Source organism: Ruditapes philippinarum, unplaced genomic scaffold (genome assembly GCF_026571515.1).
Source record: "Ruditapes philippinarum isolate M1 unplaced genomic scaffold, ASM2657151v2 ctg104_1_1_1_1, whole genome shotgun sequence".
Lineage (NCBI taxonomy): Eukaryota > Metazoa > Mollusca > Bivalvia > Venerida > Veneridae > Ruditapes > Ruditapes philippinarum.
In genome coordinates, this window is record NW_026855603.1 from 71,116 (window position 1) to 90,539 (window position 19,424).

At 32.1% G+C, this 19,424-nt stretch overlaps 3 protein-coding genes across 3 annotated transcripts; all 3 read left to right on the forward strand.

Annotated features, from left to right (window-relative positions):
- The first annotated feature begins 1,086 nt into the window (after positions 1 to 1,086).
- LOC132743852 (uncharacterized) lies at positions 1,087 to 6,870 on the forward strand. The gene is made up of 7 exons (XM_060732427.1): positions 1,087 to 1,351; positions 1,817 to 2,014; positions 2,188 to 2,630; positions 2,808 to 3,012; positions 3,560 to 3,646; positions 3,929 to 4,018; positions 4,610 to 6,870. Exons 2-7 carry the CDS (start codon positions 1,823 to 1,825, stop codon positions 5,933 to 5,935), a joined length of 2,343 nt encoding a protein of 780 aa, XP_060588410.1. The 5' UTR covers positions 1,087 to 1,351; positions 1,817 to 1,822; the 3' UTR covers positions 5,936 to 6,870.
- A 3,309-nt stretch (positions 6,871 to 10,179) lies between these two features.
- Positions 10,180 to 13,111, forward strand: LOC132743844 (uncharacterized). The gene is made up of 5 exons (XM_060732417.1): positions 10,180 to 10,334; positions 10,845 to 11,025; positions 11,300 to 11,350; positions 12,571 to 12,605; positions 12,911 to 13,111. The coding sequence occupies exons 2-5, from the start codon at positions 10,995 to 10,997 to the stop codon at positions 13,094 to 13,096; spliced, it is 303 nt and encodes a 100-aa protein (XP_060588400.1). The 5' UTR covers positions 10,180 to 10,334; positions 10,845 to 10,994; the 3' UTR covers positions 13,097 to 13,111.
- A 651-nt stretch (positions 13,112 to 13,762) lies between these two features.
- LOC132743845 (heat shock 70 kDa protein 12A-like) lies at positions 13,763 to 15,303 on the forward strand. The gene is made up of 4 exons (XM_060732418.1): positions 13,763 to 13,811; positions 14,008 to 14,241; positions 14,553 to 14,679; positions 15,107 to 15,303. Exons 1-4 carry the CDS (start codon positions 13,788 to 13,790, stop codon positions 15,295 to 15,297), a joined length of 576 nt encoding a protein of 191 aa, XP_060588401.1. The 5' UTR covers positions 13,763 to 13,787; the 3' UTR covers positions 15,298 to 15,303.
- Positions 15,304 to 19,424: the final 4,121 nt, after the last annotated feature.

Sequence of the window (19,424 nt, forward strand, 5' to 3'; positions counted from 1 at the left end):
AGGTGGTAAGACAATGCAACAGAGAGGCGACATGATGAGAAGGCACGATATTCAGATCTAGTTTTGGTATCGTCGCTATCGCTTACCCTTTAGTCACTTTAGCGACTCGTTTCGTCATGTAAGGTTTTGTTAAGGCAGCTGATGCGAAGAAATATAACGTATGTGTCAGTTGAATATTCATTTTTTTATCTTGTTTAATTTTTTTATCTTGTTTTCTGATATCTTTCTGCATAGGATATTCACAGATTAGGGGATACCTTTGAATCTGGCTGATCGAGGAGGTGAAAGGTTGAACATTATACACATGTAATATTTTGAAAGCAGGCAAACTATCACTAATAATATTTTGACATAGACACATTCATTATTAATTAACCTTATATTACGAATAATTGAATCTACGGGGATGATGTTCTTTATTGTATACATTGTACTGTTGAAGTCGGTTATATTTTATAACTTATCACGTTTTTGCACTGTAACTCTTATAAATATGTCACTGATGTAATGATGCCATGATGTATTCCCTTCAGTGAAGGAAAGTGTGGTTTAATAAGTGTGTTGTTCTTGTACATGTGTGATATTTATTAAAATTTTGAAACTGTGTTAATGTATATTAAATTTATATGCTTAATGGCTTACATATTGTATGAAATGTATAAATGCTACTGAAATTCATACTAATGATATAAACGTGTCCCTGCAGAACCATCAATATCCTTGTATGAATTATACACAAGAAAATAAGAGGTCAACCGACATATGATATGCATAATAGCAATAGACACCAAATGTAAACGTAAATTCAACTTTTCTATCGTTTATTGTGAATATCAAAATAATGTATTTAACCACCCGTTGTTCAGTATTGAACCATTATTATAATAGTAATGACAATTCAAACTGCTTGAGTTTCCAAAGATCAATTTAGGAATAGTCGTATATAAACAATAAATTAGAAAAAAACACTAACTCAAATTGGAAGCTAAAAGAAATACTGCTCTCCTCTTTTAAAGATTTCAACCGTTTTCTGGCAGCATGAAAGTATTCATATTCGAACTGCAACCTGATTTCCAAGGCGGTTATTAAAGATCGTATAAATTGAAATAATTGATTTAAACGAGATATTTACATCTGATCAAGCTATTAAGTATTCAGTTAAAGTATATCAAGTTAAAGTTTTGTAAATATTTATTCTCTATCTTTTCCGATAAAGTTTACACACTATTCGAGTGATCTTGGCATGGTACTCCAGATTGATAATGAATACTTAAAACGAAACGAGAAGTAAATTACCAGGAAGATCAAATATTTCCACTAACTAATACAGAAACAGCTCGTCATTGACAAGGTAAGAAGAATGTGTTTATAGTAATATATAAAAAGCATTCTGTGATTTATACACTGTATATGTTTCGTATTACTGGATGTTTTTAGTAAAATATACGATGAAAACGAATTATTGTACACTCTAGTTTTTTTTCGTCCATAAATATCGTTTTAATGCTTCGCTGAAATCAAAACAGGAAGTTAATTGAAGGGAAATGTTTGAATTGAAGAGAGTTGTAAAATGTCCGTATACTTGTATATAAGGAGTGTATAGTTAATCATTTAAGTATAAAAATTCTTTTACCGTTAATGGGATTTCTACATGAAAACATTTAAATGTGTGGACTTGTTTATTTTCTAATTTACTGTATTATGAAAATGTTATCAGATACGTAACTTAATCTTTCTACGCAAACAGTGACTATTCGCTTTTGACTTTTTACGGTTTTTATCGGTACATGTAAAATTTAAACTCTTATCCATATAGATTATAATGGCGGAGTGTTATGATGCAAGGTCATCGAATAATGAAGGCAGGAGAGACACAACCCCGATGGAAACAGATACGAGAACAGCCACTGATCATTTAATAACAGAGATTCATCGAATCATCGAACTAGTAGATCCTGCAAGGGGCGAACTTACTAAACTTAAAAATGCACCAAATTATCTACAAGAAAATAAGGTAAGATACTGAACTATGATTTCTTAAAAGAAATAATAAATTAGTAATACAATGTAATAATCGAAACCAAAATTGGTGTTAAGTTAATCGTTTTCGTAACTGTTTCAAAACAGCAATGCATCTTTTAAATTTAAGAATTTTAAATCTTTTTACCAACTTATATTTATTTTAAGTCGCAACATGATAGCAGTGAAATCTTTGATTTGCAAAGAAAACTTCATGTGGCTCAGGAAAAGATTTCAAAGCTTGCCGAACAACTTGAAAAGATTCGAAAGTCATACAAGACGAAATCAACAGATCTAGATAGTGCTAATGCAACAATACAAAATCTTGAATCGTCAATCCGAAGTTTGACAGCACAGAAGGATGAACTGAAAGCTAATCATAAGGAAGAAGTTGATGCATACAAAGACGTTAATTATGATTTAGAGAAGCGGCTGAAAGAAAAGGCAACACAAGCCAATGAATTGAAAAGATCCAAAGATGAACTGGTAGAAAATGCAAATGCTTTAATAAGAGGCAAAGTGGAAGAAATCACAAGATTGAACGAATCTTCAAAACAGTTGAAGGTAGAGAAAAGCAACGCAGAAAAAGAGCTTTCAGAAACAAAATCCAGGTACTGTTTGACATTTTGCTTACATTTTAACACTAGATTGTATCGGAAAGGTAAATACATGCATGTTGCATTTATGCTTATTTAAATAGAATAGAAAATAACAAAGGTCTACCTTACAATATATAATTATGTACATATTGTCAATGTAGTACTTTCGTGTTTTATTTTACTTTTGAGGTTGAGTAAACTGATGGGTGACAAACTATCCAAAAACAATCCCGATATTGCAGATCTAAGCGATGACTTTAGACCAACAAAACTTGCCGAGAAATATCAGGAGCTATATGATAATCAGTGGACAGATGCTTTTGAAAAGGCTGAGGAGTTTTTCTTGAATGAGAAGGAAAAAACAAGAATTACTGTTTTATATAAAATATTACAGGTATAAATCTTATTTCATTTTAAGCCTTTACTTACCAAGTATATAAAAAAGAAAATGGTGAACAACTGATAATATTTCATTGAAAAGTCGACGTCTATATAATGTTTTTCACATGTGTGTTATGTAAACTGCATGGAACAAATGGCTTTATTCAAGTTCTCAAATTCTTTGAGAGACTGTGAGTTGAGATCTGTTGCCAGTCATCAAAGATTATATAACACACATACATTTATTTGGGGACTGTGCACTGATTTTCATGGAATGGCACGAACGTGTCACATTCTGCATAAGCCGTGCGAGGGTGTGTGGACGGTTAATTGCAATTACAAATATCGTAAATGAGCAAGCTCAATCAAACTGAGCATGCAGCATTTCCAATTCTGCAGTTTTGCGCTTTCCTTGTTTTTTTCTATTATTCTTTTTTATTTTATTTGACAATCGTGACGAATAGGAATGTTTAAATGACATGACTGTATTATTCCTATCATACGCCATAGGATATTGACAATGCAAGCTAGTAAGTTATTCTATTTATGTTCAATTCCAGCATGTGTATAAATTCTGTAAAGATGAGGTCGTGAATCAAGATACAGACTTTATGGCGGCAATGTTTAGAACACACAAAACGAAAGAGGTAAAAAAATCAGAAAAATGTATATAATATGCCGAAAATTCAAGTTGTTTTTTTTTATTTCACTACAAATACATGATTTTTTTTCATCATCTTATATGGACATTATCATATTTTACTCGTAGCTATCGCCACTCATGAAATTCACAGTGCTTCCCTTAAGTCAAGTTGACAACATTTACTAGTATTTCACTAGCTAGGTTTATAAAATGAGCTTATTAAATTAATGTGCGAAAGCAAACTTTTACACATTGTCTTTTATCCAGCTATTTAATTATTTTACAGTTAAGCTCTGCAATACCAGAAAACATACAAACAAAAATTAAAGAACTGAAACGGTATGCAGTGTCAAAGTCTACGGAAAATCTGCTTGAGGTGATACAAAATTGTGTTTAATATAAAGATTTGCATATATTTAAACTGTTCACACACAAGCGATACAAATCATTGTTTAAACGATATCAACTGTGAAAATGCTAATGTTAGGTATAACACACATTTTATTCAACTTCACATTGTCGAAATATATACTATAGACTGAAATTGCAAAGAATGATGTCTAGTTTAAAATATTGTATTGATTCAGTTTTAAATTGAAACTACACCATAGTACGCGTGATAAGCGGGTATATTTTCATTTTTAAGTAACTATAAAAGTAAACCAGCCTTAGCAACAGCACCAAATTATGCACCCATGGTTGTAAATAAGTATCGTAAATTTGTGATTGAACACTTTAGAACTCTTATCAGATTTGATTATCTATCATTTCGACCTCAGTGTGACATTTATACCACTTAATTAGATATAATGTTTAAAATAGTTGCAAAAAGAGGTTTGCCTTAAAGACAGTTCCCCTGATATGTTTAAAGATAGTTTTCACAATATCTAATGGGGAAAAAATTCAAATTTCGCAATATTGTCTTAAATATTTCATTATTTTACGGACAACAATCTCATTTTTACAGAAATATCTTGGAAACTGCGACAAGACAAACAAAATTGGACAGTTTACCGAAAATTCCAGGGATTTTGTGAACGAATGCGTTAATTTATGCTGGCATATGGTCAATCAAAACCCCCCTGTTGTACTTCATCTAAATGTACGTGATGGTGATAAGTTTGATGGCAGTATGTATAAACACTATACAACGACTGGAACAGTTGTTGACTTCGTCGTTTGGCCTGCTCTCCTGCTTTGCGAAAATGGATCTGTTCTTTCAAAAGGTGTTGTTCAATGCGTAAAATTACTTCAAGGCTCACAATCTGTGAGAACAAGGTCCAAAAAGGTTACTGCCACTGGAATGGATGTACCATCTGGTTCTTTACGATTAACGAATACAGTAGCACAAGGTGGTGTAGCAGACCTGCGGCAGACTAAGGCGCAATCTGAATTAAATCAAAATCATGGACATAATATGAAACGAGACCAGACAGCTAAAACGGAGAAGGTCCACAGTGAAATAAATGTGAAACTTAGGTTGCAAACTGACAGTACTGAGAAACCAATGGAAAATGAGCAATTACATAACCAGCACTCAACTATGAAGAGCTCTCATCAGCTTATACCGACAGACAGCCAATGTAAAGAAAATCAGCAAATATCCCGGGACTCAAAACAAGCAACCGGTGAAGTTGTCAATGATATGCAGAAATCTTCCGAAAATATCCATCAAAATGAGACAGCTTCCGATTACGTCCATGAATTTCAGAGACATGAGGATCGTTCTCCACAAACTCAATTCAAAGCTGCTAGTTTTCAACAGTATCAACCGCATGCCGGTAACGTCAGGCAGATACAACCGAACAACTTCCATAATAATTTTCCAAACAACGAAAACGTTTCTCAACCACATTGTGGAACATTCAAACAGTACCAATCAAACACAGGTATTTCGGAGCAGCAGCATCAACAACAGCAGCATTATCATCATCAACAACAGCAACAGCAACAACATCATCAACAACAACAGCAGCAGCAACAACAACAACAGCATCATCATCAACAACAACAGCAGCAGCAGCAGCAGCAGCAGCAGCAGCAGTTTCTTCAACAGGTGTCAAACACTGGTGTCGGTCAAGCTCCTAGCATGCAAACTTCCGCGCAAGCAACGTACGGTAATGAGCATCAACAACCATTGGTAATCCCTGCTCATTATCAGCAAGAATTTGATTTGTTCATGAGATATCTATGTTCTGGTAATTTACAACATGCAAGATTTAATATGGGAGAACAAGCCTTTAACAGATGTGTGTATTACTATAATTTGATTTATTCTGTACAGAAAAACTAGACTTGATTGTAATCTATGTTAGCCGAACATAGGGATAAAAATGCGTTTTTTTTCTGCAAAAGTTGATAATAAATATGCTCCATTTTTTAAACTTACAGCCAGTTTTCCATAAAAAGAAACAACAAACTAACACACAAACAGATTTCTTTTCTAAATTCTCGAGTTTATATTGCTTTTAAAGCACATCGCGAAATAATCAGAGATATTTACTCGTGTTAGATGAAAAATGTACGTTATTTGACATTATAATTTACCAATTTACAGAAATGTTGAATGATCATTTAATAAAAAATTCCGTTGCTAGAAAAATATGTTCCATATCGAGATAATGAGTTTTCTCCCCTGGTCGCTCTGCTGACGTAATATTATAGCAAACTGTTTTACAATATTAAAATGTTGATTCGTTATAGTAAAAATAACACATGTCTCTCATTGAGTGTAATAGAGCATATTAGCAACCCTTGAACTGAACTTCCACCCTCGGCTCCTAGGGTGTTATTTCATTTCTTAGGTTGCAAATATGCATTATCACCATAAATGACATGTGTAAATTTAATTTCATACTTTATAAATGATATGTGGTTCTGTTCAACAATTGTTTTGGGATAAACATTTTCAAATAGCACCTTATCAACTCAATTCTCAACTCAACATCCGTGATATAAGTCACAAGCCCTTGACACATTAAAACATGGCATAACTAAAAGTATTGTTATTAATGTCGTTGTTCACAATGCCGTAATACAAATATAACAACATTAAAAAGTCATATATCAACATTTAAGGTGGATATTATTTAACATATATCCCATCAATGTGATTGTAACAAATTTGGTATGTATCGTGTTTGCCTCCCCCTTAACTAAGTACGTAAGGACATTTGCATAACGTAACTATATTTTGTTTTATAAGGTTTAAATCTCAGCTTTTTATTTGTTATACAGTCCAACCCCGTTTATTCGAAGTGCCTGGGACTGAATATTTACTTCGAATAATCGATGGGTTCGAATAATCGAAATCGGAATATTGTGATAGACGAACACTACTCCACTTTGACCAATCATAGCAAAACTACCGTTTACAACACACTTACTTCCTGTAATCAATTGAGAAAAATAAATATTAAAGAAAAGATGCGTAAAATTATTGTATTGACATTGAACACATAAATACTTGCATTTTATTCCAGATTATGTATCGTTTCGTTTCGCGCAAAGCCTTGATAATGGCCGTGTTGTCACTACGGTATTTACAGCTAAACTCTGGCATTTTAGATTAGGAAAAAGGCTCTCATGTAGCGTTACAATTAATGAAAAAAATGTTTTGGATGTTTTGACAAATTTACCTATACGGTATGTATGAAAATTATTGCTGTCATCTTCAAGCAATAACAGTCATAAAATCGGACACGGTGCATTGCTTTTCATTTTCGGTAATAAAAGTTGATTAAAGAACATACAAAGAGTTATTATCACGATTGTCTAAATACACGCATGACTGTTGATATTTTTCACAAGTCGACCGGTCAGCGAGTGGATCTGCGCAAAATAGTCTGACTTCGAGTGATAATTAGGCTGGCTTCGAATAATAGGTGTGAAATTCTTTTATAATTGTATAATCGGGACCGAAATTTTACTTCGAAAAATAGGAGGTATTCGGATAATGCATTTCGAATAATACGCTCGTATTTATATTGATTTATATAGAGATAAAAACGGGACCGCCGATCTACTTCGGATAATGCCGGGTATTCGAATAAAGGGTTGTCGAATAACCGGGGTTGGACTGTAGTAATCTTTAGTGCACTTAATGGTGAATAATGATTTTCGCTTAACTCTCAACATACTTTTGAAACATCGTGTCTGTTTTGTTTCCATTACATCATTGTTGGTGAAAAAGATGTTAGAATATTATGTTTTGTTCTTCAGTATTTCAGTCATATATTACTTGTGAAGTCTTAGTTCTCTTTCTTTTGCCCTACGTTAGAACGTAGCGTAATGTACGGAACACCGGCTAATCTGTTAATTAATGTTGTCTTTTTTGTTCCATATATGAGCACTTTTTAAACAGTACCATGCATCAATACCGCTATATCATAGAATTGATCGGATTATACAAATGTAATCTTTATATCAAAACAATCATTGTCTCATTGAAATGACGTAGTTTCTCGTGAAATATGATAAACAAGATCAACAAGGAAAGGCGGCGTTCAATGAACGCAACCCCCAAACGATCTAGCAAAAATCAAAAAGAACTAGCGACAAGTAGCTCTGGCTACTGGTCACTTTCTTGTTGTTAAAGCCACGGGAGGACACAAAGTATTAGAACTGGTTAACATACAGATTTAGTGGGATTCAGAGGGGTTCATTTTAATACGATTTTTACAGCCATTCATTGATTTTCATTTTTCAATAGCCTATTTGCTTTAAATTTGTTATTTTTTCATATATTTTTTTTTTGTCAATACATAGTAAATAAAGTTCTAACAAGAAAGACTGATATGTTGAATCTAGTATGACCCAAATTTGAACAAAATACGTCCACAAATAACCAATTTATACCGAAAAAAGTGTCTGTCTATTAGTGCCTCTGAGTGTATCATGATTCGGTCTATATTATATCTACTTTGGTGTATAAGATATCCGAAATTAACAATGAGTGTCCACTTACAATACAAATATTGCTGGTTTCTAGAGATTTAACACAATTTAGCAAATGCCATTGTTTTAATACGAGGTATATACTGTAAATCATAAATAAAAACGTTTTCGAATCATGATAAATGACGTTATAAACCCATTAAGCCTCTCGAAATCAGTTTTATTTCTCAACATCGCTTTTTGTATCTTATCATAGTTGCCAAATAATTACTTATTGGCCATATAGATGAACTTTTGCTTATTTTCATTTTGGCTATGTGTGTAATTATAGTGAGTTATATAAGTATTCTCTATGGAAGTCAAAATACTATTTTGTTTACATTACGCTACCTTTACAACACATTACTGCACAATCCACGCTACTTTACATCTAAGAGACAGACTCCAAAATCATTAACAAAATATTATTATAAACATATCAGCCCTTTCTAAAGAATTAAACAATTATTGATTTCTGAGGCATACGTACTGTACGTGCCTTTAAATAATGACTTCCATGATATATCAATAAATCTGTATCATTAGTGTTACCTTGTTTGATCAAAGATGTCCAATGTTTTTACTTGGCCAAATTATCTTCAAAAAATATGCTAATCAAATTTTATTACGAAATGATCAAGCTGACCAAGGTTCTAGAACGTGAGCAGTGATGATTATAAGGACGCCGAAGGTATTTTGTGTGCTAGATATCCAACCTATAAACATACCGGGTCTAGAAATAATGAGGAAATACACTCTGGTCAACTTTCAAAACTTTCTTTCTGATTACCCATAATTTTCAATAAGCTACAACATTTATTGATGGTGTGTCTCATATGTTATTGAACCTGCAGGCCTTAACAAAAAGCCTAATCTAGTAACACCTTGGTTTGTTTATTATAAATGTGTAGGTTGCAAAATAATGTACAAAACAACAATCAATGAAATGAAAACGAAAAAAATAGATTAAATGAATACATTATTTTTCAGAGCCCCTTTGCTGAATTATCAGTTGCTTCCAGCCCATCTTGATGAGCACTTATAGGACCACTGAATTTGGGATGTATTTACTTACCCTTTAAAATAACGTATAACCGCATGTAAAATCATCTATAAAGATATGATGCAAATTAAAAACACTGTTTTGTCTCGTTTTGTATCGAATTTTGCGGCATTGACATGACATTAATTGGTTTATATCCGAATGAATTTCAAATATTAATTCTTAAACCAAGTTGTTTAAAAAGAGTATGGACATGACCAAAATAAGTGCAAAATAGTTGGGGGAAAAATAACAACAACAAAAACAACACCAACAACACATACACACACAAAGCAAAGTAAAGCAAATTAAAAACAAACAACAAACAACAAACAACCGAAACACATAGCAAAATCATAGCTTCAATAGTGTTGACAATATACATAAGAAAAACATGGACATACGAGATTTCGATCTGACACGTAGAATATTTGCGCTGTAACGCTCAGTTGACATAAATTTGATCACATCTGCGTACATCTCAGGAAACTTAACTGTGCATTGACCGTATAATTAGTATGCAATTGACAGACCATACCTGGGTATAAAACGTACCTAAATATAAACTATACCGGTAAACGACAAACAAGTAATTTCAACAAGTATTGTGTATTAAGTTAGATAAGTTGCCACTCTTGACTGATCACATTGTATTATTAATCATTGTACGAGTCTCAAGGCGGAAGAGAAAATCAGAAATATATTTCGGGGATGTGTATGTATAAAAATGGAATTTAAACATTTATTAGTAACTTTATTTACATCTCTTCATCTTCAGGATTATGTTTTAACATTTTTATCATCTATTCGTTTTCTGTTTTAAACTATTTTTTATAAAACAATGAGATAGATGTAGATATAAATTACACAATTATATATCAATAACAATACTATATTGTTCAGATATGGTTAAAATATTATGAAAAGAAAAATTAAATAAAACTATCCAGCAGGAAGAACAAAGTTTATAGTATTTAATAAATTGCTTGCAGAATTTTATAATCACATCGTTCGAGATTGAAATACAAGATGAAATAATCAATATCAAAATAGAGGTAAAACTTGTTTCATAAATGGAGATCTCAAGTTACTGAAGTGCCTTTACTTTAAAAACTACTTCAAAACGATTTGATTTGATAACTTTAGAGAAAGAAAAGTAAAATCACATGTATTAATGCAGGCTTGGACAATTGTCGACTTCCTAGTTCATGAAATTCTTTTTCAGTTTCATTGTAGTCGAGCATTGTCGCTGTGTAAGCATGTGTAAGGGTTATGTACGGCGTTGTAAAAAGAATATAAACAAATAATTAGAGAACGTTTTGTATTATTATGAGTGCTGCCATTTATTGTAAAGTTGTAACATATGTGACTGGAAATGGGATCTGGAGCTTCGAAACCTGTTGAAGGTAAATATAGCTTTATTTTGAATGCATGCGTTAATTTATTATTATTGTGTACTTCTTTAAATGCATTGATAAATTTTGATTCATATTAGTATCAAGATTGAATATCTAAATGACTATTACATGTATAATGAAATATGTATATAATATTTTTAATGTGATTAGTCAATCGCTTCACAAAACATCTGAAAATAATTTACATCAAAATAAAAAAATGAAAATAACGTTAGAAGATAAATTGCGAAGAAATGATTATATTATTTATTTCTTTGTTTAGAATCTCTGGATGGAGAGGTTAGTGGTAAAAGAGCAACACCTGCTAAACATTGTAAGTTGAAAAATACTTCTCACATTTTTCAATACTGAAAACCTGAAATAAAGTAAATATCCTGTTGGAAATTTAAGGCCCATTATGATTCAGAAAAAAACACTTTTATTTCTATTTCACAACAGCTTTTAATCTTCGTTTACTTTCATTGTTTCCAGAAGGTTCTTTTTTGGCCAATCACTTGAAGTGTATTTTTTTCACATGTTGCTTTCTGGCAAAACAACTTTAGTGATTTAATATTTTGTATGGAAGTCAAAATATTACTTTGTTTACATTTTGTTACTTATATGACAAATAATTTCAAATGAAGTACTTGTTCTTTCGGATAACAAGCAGCTAACATGCACTAAAACCAGTACCTGAACGTTATAATACTCATGTTTCCCTCTAAAGAAAAATATATTCGTTTCTCATACATAATGTGCCTTAATTATATGTTTTTCCGCCGGTATTTGTAGACGTTTTTTGTTGTCCTTGCCATGGTGGTATATTTTTGTTATAATTCCTGAGTTACGTATTTTATACGGCGTATATGTTTAGGATATTTTGCATTAATCCTTACAATCGTTAGAAGTCGTTTTGCGGAATCTTTTGCAATTGCTCTGTTTCGTTTTATGTTACATGGCTGAGCTTGGGGTGTATAAGTCGAGTTGTATTTTGCTACTTAACGTTCCAGACACAGGACAATTACTGGGCAACACAATATGTCAAAGTTCCAGTTTTTTTATACTCAATTCATGTATGACACAACAATATGAGCTATAACATAAATACCAATGCGGACCATCAATTTCAAGCGAGTTATATAATTATGTCGGTTGTTTTTTATTTGTTTGTTTCTTTTTTCTTTTTTACAAAACTCAAAAGCCATGGTTGATGTATGTCAGTGCGAAGTTTTACAGAACTCAAGTAGTAGTTTATAAGACCCTTATCAGGTTTGGCTAATGCCAGATTGCCGCATGACAATGCCTCATCCTTCAAGGCATCTAGTGTACGTGTCTTAGTGTTCTCTGTCATGACTTGCTCCATGTGACTTCCTTTTTCTCAATTTACCCGATCCTGTTCGTTATTGTTAGTATTTCCAGAGATCCGTCATGTCTATATATTGTCATACTGTATTCCGTTAAATTTGCTTTTCCTTGTGGAACTTTAATTTAAATGTTTTAACAGCTGATTGGAACTATTACATTATTCAAGAAAATTATGTTTTTCTTTTACAGGGACATATCCGAAACAAAAGCAATGGAAACAAACGGTACCTTATCTTATATTTTGTTTTTCTCTTAATGATTACAATGGTTTTTGAACAGGTATTAAGATAAATAAAGTACTCTTCTTTTCATATTTCTGTATAGCAAGTCAGTTATGAAGTATCCAATGTCAGTGAAGAATACTGCTTTTATTAAAAATGAGCTCAGCATAATAACTTTAATATTTATTTGTTTTCGATGTTTTCACACATGAAGTATAACCTCATTGTAAGATTCGAATAATTTTAATCTATTTCATATAGATTATTGATTCAAATCATTTAAATATGCATTATGAACATTGTCTTAGGTTATCCAACAGTCTAAAAGCAATGCATTGCTTGTAGCAGCAGTAGACTTTGGAACAACATACAGTGGCTATGCTTATTCTTTTAACACGAAGCCAGACAATATCTTAGCAACATACTGGAATAGAGTATCAATTAAGGTAAACAAATCAAATATAGAACGAACACATTCTGTTAACGGGATATGATTTTATCTATTGTTGGAAATCAACATTAACATTGTAATCAGTTATATAATAGTCATAATAGTTACGTACATGTATTTATAAACTTTCGTAGAAAACAGATATGCTTATAGACAATGGTTGTACATTTAATTGCAATTAACTGTAGGATCAAAATAAAAATTTTGCAATACCAAGCGGAATTAATTAAACTGTTTCTATAATTTCTCTTAAAGTATTTAGTCAGCTATAACTACAGTTTCTTTTAAAGCAGAATACCTCCACGTTCATGATATTGAAGTGAATAAAAAAAGTTATTTATACCATGCGTGCACGGTACTACAATTCACGTAAATTACCTAAAAATATATACATGATTACGTGAAACTTGCATCTTTAAATTTTCTCAAAATCTTAATACAAGTTTTTTTTCTTGAAAAGTTTAGCTCATCTTGGGTTGGGATGCAGTTTTAAGCAATTGTAATTTCATTTGTAATTTCATTGTAAATAGCCGTGTAAATTGTCCCCATAGTTTTTCTGAATAACATTTCTTGTAAAAAATTTTGTTTCCTTTTTATAATTACGACCCCTACATTGTCTGATGGTCCAAAAAGGGAAATTTCTTCATTTGGGGAGGAAGCAGCAAAAAAATATAAAGGGGGCGATAAAAAAAAAGGAAACCCCAAAAGAATGGTACTTGTTCGAACGATTCAAAATGAAACTATTTGTGAAAGGGTTGGTGAGTCTTGTGGTTTTTGTTTATGAAGATTTCTAATTACGTATCAGTTGTTGGCAGGAATAAGAGAAATAAACGTCAAATGTATTTAAAAACGAATCATTGAGTTACTATGCTCTACATTTAAATGTCCAGTCATTCCAATTTTTTTCTCTTTAAGTGTCAGTATGCAATATGATACAGTATTGATTTCTTTTAGCCACTGCATAAAGATATGGAAATTGAAGATATACTCGGGAAACCAATGAAAGCAATCGACATCTTCTCTGGAGCAATACGATATATAAAGGAGCATTTGTTGAATGTATTAAATGATCCAGATAGGGAAGATCAATTGTCAGTCAAACCGGATACTGACATTCGCTGGGTCCTCACAGTACCTGCCATATGGAATGACTTATCAAAGAAGTTTATGAGAGAGGCAGCAGCTAACGTAAATAATGTATAATCCTTTCACATCGACACCGAACATTTTTATTTATGTATAGCTTTAAATCGTGCAAATTGAATTTGTTTTATTTTATTTCATTTTTAATTTATTCATCTGTTTATTTTATTTCATTTTTTTCTTTGTTATTTCGATAAAGTTCAGTATGAATACCATATAAGAGTAAGTGCTCGTAATTATATATCTGTTTCATTAGTATCATTTTTAAAATACGTTTCTAATAGTGATATGATCAATGATATAGAATGGTTATTTTAAGAGCAATTTATAAAATCTTTATAATGAAACTTTTTCAGGCTGGCATCCCTGACCACATGTTATTGCTAGCTTTGGAACCAGAAGCAGCTTCTCTGTACTGTAAGAGAGAATTAGGGACTGATACAATACCAATCGGTTGTCGATATCTGGTACTAGATCTAGGAGGTGAGACAAGTATATGTCAAACATCTCATTACAAAATAAGACAAACGATTAGCTTCAATTTAAGGTTGTGTTTAATAAGTTTTCCGATGATCACAATCCTTTTATTGTCGAAAACAGTAATGACGACTGCAGTCTAAATAGGAACTTCAATGTCAACATTTCGGCCGTCAATCACAATTTATATATGCATGTCTATGATAATGCAAAAAATAATAAAACCTTCATATCGATCTTTATTATCTTAGATATCTAATTGTATAATGCATCTCCATATTTTGACAAGGATATGCAAAATCGTCTCTTGTCAACAGCAATGCTATTATGTACATTTATAACAAAAATGTATTGTAAAATTCAATACCATTATGACTGAGTCAATATAACTGTTTAAATAATTTATTTCCTGTTATTTATTTTGTATATAAAGGAGGTACAGCAGACATTACATGCCATGAAGTCAACACTGATGGAACGCTGAAGGAATTACATCCGCCAACTGGTGGTGACTTTGGCGGCACTAATGTAGATAACGCCTTTATGAACGTGCTGGTTCGCATATTTGGTGCAGATATCATTAAACAATTCAAACAACAATGCATGAATGGATACTGGAGCTAATGAAAAATTTCGGTTAAGAAACGAACATTTGAAGGGAAAGGGAAAGGGGGTTCTAAAATTTCCCAATCAGTACTTTTAACTTCACAGTCATTTTTCGGAAACTGTAAAAAGAAAAACCCTTTTCAATCAAAATTTGCAAAAGAATAGAAATTTAAAAGGGGAAAGTATTTTTTAACTGAATCGCTTGTAAAAAAGATGTTAGCACAGCTTTTCAAAGGTATAATTGAAAAACCGATGAAATTATCAAAATGTACCGAAAATTGTGTATTACTAGTTTTTGGGTTTCAAATCTGTTTACTGAAAAGGTAAGCGGAAAAGGTTTTACAAATTAAATTTTCCCAAAAAGGGGCCGGCTGCAGCCCTTTTGAAAGGTGCTTATCTACGGACACGAAAAAAGGGCCATAGATCGGAATGCGGTACCCCCTTGGGATTTTCAAAAAGGGGACTTTTAATCATAAATTGCATCCTGAATTCAAGCGAGTTTATATTGGCAAGCATGTATATTGTGATGATGCTTTCAGTAAGCATATAGAGGTAGGAACTGAAGTAAGTTTGCATGATCCAGATAAATTCAAAGAACACGAATATTTTCCGTCAGTTGCTAACCAGAGGCAGGCTGTGTTAGAGGTGTACAAGTCAAAACAAAGGGACCCAATGTTCATTGATGAATTCGGATGTGAGTTTGTTGGATTAATTAAGGTAGACATTGATCCTCAAGGGGATATTTGGTCAAAATTAAAGGTTAAAATGATATTTGGAGGCACTGAATTACACATTGAGGTGACAGATGTGAAAAATGGGACAATTACTAAAGGATCAGTAGACTTTATGGGGTAATAAAAAATGACTATAAATGATAGAAAACAATAAAGAAAATTAACGTTTGATAAAATATATTTGCAGAAAAATAAATATTGCAACTCTGATTTAAACGATTGACTGCCGATTAAATTATTTCCGTATTGAACGCTTATCTGGTACAAATAACAAAACAAATAATATCTTCTTTGTATCTATTGTATTCATGTTACATTTATACCTACAACTTCAATGCTATAAACCAAATGCACTACCTGACATTGTATGTAAAGTATGCACTGATTGCAAGGAGTTACAATAAATCGTAAATCAAAATAATTTAAAGCCCCATGTATTTATATTGAATAAATGCAAGTTCTCTTTAAGTTGTTTGTTTGTTTCTTTTTATCAAATAAACAAATGTTCAAATGATATTAAAGCGTTGATATTAGAAACCCTTTGTGTTTAACTTCCTATCCAGCAGAACAAATAACATTACTTGACTTTTCGGGAGAAAAAAAATGAAAAAACATACCTGGAAATATTGACTCCACAAAAAAGATCGAAAGTTTACATAAAACCGTGTTTTATTCATACGTGATAAAAATCTCCTCTAAAATATGAGCTTGGGCGTATAGAATGTTTAGTTGTTCAATTCATTTCTTTGTAGCATTTGACAAATGTTTCCCTGTATTTATCAAACATTACTTTTCTAATTTTGGTGGTATTCAAATTGTACAAAATATGATCATTTTTCAAGTAATAACTTTTATTTCGTCTTGATTGATTATTCAAATTTTCTACAGACGGACGGAGAGAAAGACAGACAGACAAACAAACAGCCGGACAGATAGACCCCCATGTTGGAGGCATGACACAGAGAACAAAATATATATAAATAGTTTCAATTAAATAATATGAAATTAGGTGCTACCTATGGCGCGGAAAGATCTTATGAATTATGATTTTAGCATAACATGTTTAGTGTACATGTAAACCAGATCTTTCTTGCAGGTATTTTGTACCATATACAAAACGAATAATTTGGTGGTGTTCAACCTGTCATTGGAGGGATCGGAATCTTCCGCAAATCTCCGAACGTAAAGGGGGACCACTGCGCATGCGTCGGCGTTTGGAAAATCCCGTCCGCCATTTTTGTTAATCTCTAATAACAGTTTTGGTTTTAACGTTATTTTTAATGTGCTTATTTATCAAAAGTAACTTTTTATATTTATAATCGTTACTATAATTCTTATCAATGAAATGTAGCTTTATTTTCTGATTTTGTACATAATTCTTTTACCGGAAGTGTTACTTAGCATGCGTCTGCTAGCAATAGTCTGAATTATGGAGACGCTCATTAAAAGCGCTCTGATATCTATATTTAGCTCAAAAGGATTTCAAAATGGCGGCGCCCAGTTAACTAAGGATTTTTGATTTCATCTGGAAAACTTGTTCCGGTTAGGTGGTTTCCTGCTTACATCTGTTGGTGCATGATTGAACGGGAAACAAGCTGCAATCGTGCCAATCGAAACTTTTCGGCCTTTTCCGTCAGTCTTCGGATTAATGATAATAGCCGATGTAATCGTGACAATTCGGGCGAATCCGTCATACTTGGGAGTAAAATTACGGAAATCTAAGCTATTTTAGTTACTTCGGTAATCCCAGTTTGTGTATATAAATAGGATTTCTATTTTTACTTGATTTATCGGTTTAAACCATAATAAATTATAAACGAAATTGTTCCGTTTTATTTGTTTTTCAAGACGCAAAAGTCAGTTTCTTTTATAATTGTTTTTTGTCTGTATTAGTTTTATACAATATAGAATGGTGACTGTAGTATTATTCCGTCTTCAAAGGGTGGTCCTGCTTACCAAATCACGCATGATCGAGTTATATTTAGATCTACTGAACGCAATTCAACTTCTTGGTGAGGTAATCTAAAAATAGCCCATGCATAACATTAACCTTGCCACGTGCTGATCTATGTATCATAGTTGAAACATGCCACGTAACGAAGTATTTTAGTGCATTTACTTGTCTATAAAGCAAAGGAATGATTTCGCTGCGAAAAATTAAGGGGAAATGAGATGTGCACACTTGTTTTCCTTCAGTATCACGTTAATATTTTTACGATTGAGCATTTTCTTTATTAGTTTTATACAATAAAGAATAGATCTAAATCGTTTTGACAAAAAAATATTCGGTTTTCCAAAAAAGCAAAAAAACTAAATAAACCCTTTATGATATACAAATACCGTAATTCAAAAAAAAAGTGAAAATGAATTGAAACCCCAAAAAAAAGAACAATTTCAAAGGGTTGGGATGAAGGCACAACTGTGCAAGCCTTTCCTTTTAAAAGGAAACTTTATTTCACAGCTCATTAGGTATAGGATATATATTTTTTTGAAATTTTCATTTAGTTTTAATTTGATTTAATTCCAATTGATACGCGTCATACATGTTATCTAAGAGCGCTACAGCCCTCGCGGGGCCTTAGGTCCCGCTCGGACTTCCCGCGTATTATCATATATTTCAATAATTTTAACTAAAATTACAGCATTGTATCACACTATTCAAGTTAAAAAAAAAGACTTTGAAGCAAATGATAAAATTAATAAGCATTAATTATTTTGTCTGAAGACAAACTTTCATAAAATAGATAGATAGATACGATTCTATTCAATAGTAGAATTTATTAAATCACAGTCAAAAACTTAAACCTATTGCTAAAACGTATGTCAAGATACCAAAAAATTAGAATAAGAATTTAATTAAAAACGAGTGTTACTTACTTAGCCTAAAAGAAGTGTATCATTGCATATAGCCCGACATTGCATATTAACTGTCATAAAAATGATAAACGAAATGGGTTAAAACGATTCCTATAACCAGAAATCAACATCGTGTAAATTTAAAAGCTCATGAATAAAAAGTATTGAATATTAATTACAAACGGTCTATCACAGTTACTTCGTAACCAGATACTTTGAAAGAAGGTAACCTGTCAATGCTAGATAATTCAGACACACATAGTGCAGTACCTTTCAAAATCACAACCCTTTAAATTGAAAAAAAAAACATGAAACACTTAATCTTATTTTCATATGAAATTAAAGAAAACATGTGAAATAAAAAGCGTCTGGGTATGAAATGTCTTAGGAGTGTCAAAACGTCTCAATAATGAAATATCTTGGGAGTGAAACTGTAAGATCATAATGCTTATGCAAAAACATTAAAACAATTTCCGGGAAATCTAAAAAAAATTTCCCGCGGTTTCCTCGGGATTTTTTCCGCGGAACACATCTGCCCCGTTAAATAGAACAATA

Excerpts from the sequence above, each read along its gene's own strand:
- LOC132743844 (XM_060732417.1), top strand. The coding sequence starts at position 10,995 with ATGGGATCTGGAGCTTCGAAACCTGTTGAAG. Across the intron at positions 11,351-12,570 it reads AGCAACACCTGCTAAACATT|GGACATATCCGAAACAAAAG; the intron begins GTAAGTTGAAAA and ends TTTCTTTTACAG. Across the intron at positions 12,606-12,910 it reads AAAAGCAATGGAAACAAACG|GTTATCCAACAGTCTAAAAG; the intron begins GTACCTTATCTT and ends ACATTGTCTTAG.
- LOC132743845 (XM_060732418.1), top strand. The coding sequence starts at position 13,788 with ATGAAACTATTTGTGAAAGGGTTG. Across the intron at positions 13,812-14,007 it reads AACTATTTGTGAAAGGGTTG|CCACTGCATAAAGATATGGA; the intron begins GTGAGTCTTGTG and ends GATTTCTTTTAG. Across the intron at positions 14,680-15,106 it reads TCTGGTACTAGATCTAGGAG|GAGGTACAGCAGACATTACA; the intron begins GTGAGACAAGTA and ends TTGTATATAAAG.
- LOC132743852 (XM_060732427.1), top strand. The coding sequence starts at position 1,823 with ATGGCGGAGTGTTATGATGCAAGGTCATCGAATAATGAAGGCAGGAGA. Across the intron at positions 2,015-2,187 it reads ATTATCTACAAGAAAATAAG|TCGCAACATGATAGCAGTGA; the intron begins GTAAGATACTGA and ends ATTTATTTTAAG. Across the intron at positions 3,647-3,928 it reads GAACACACAAAACGAAAGAG|TTAAGCTCTGCAATACCAGA; the intron begins GTAAAAAAATCA and ends ATTATTTTACAG.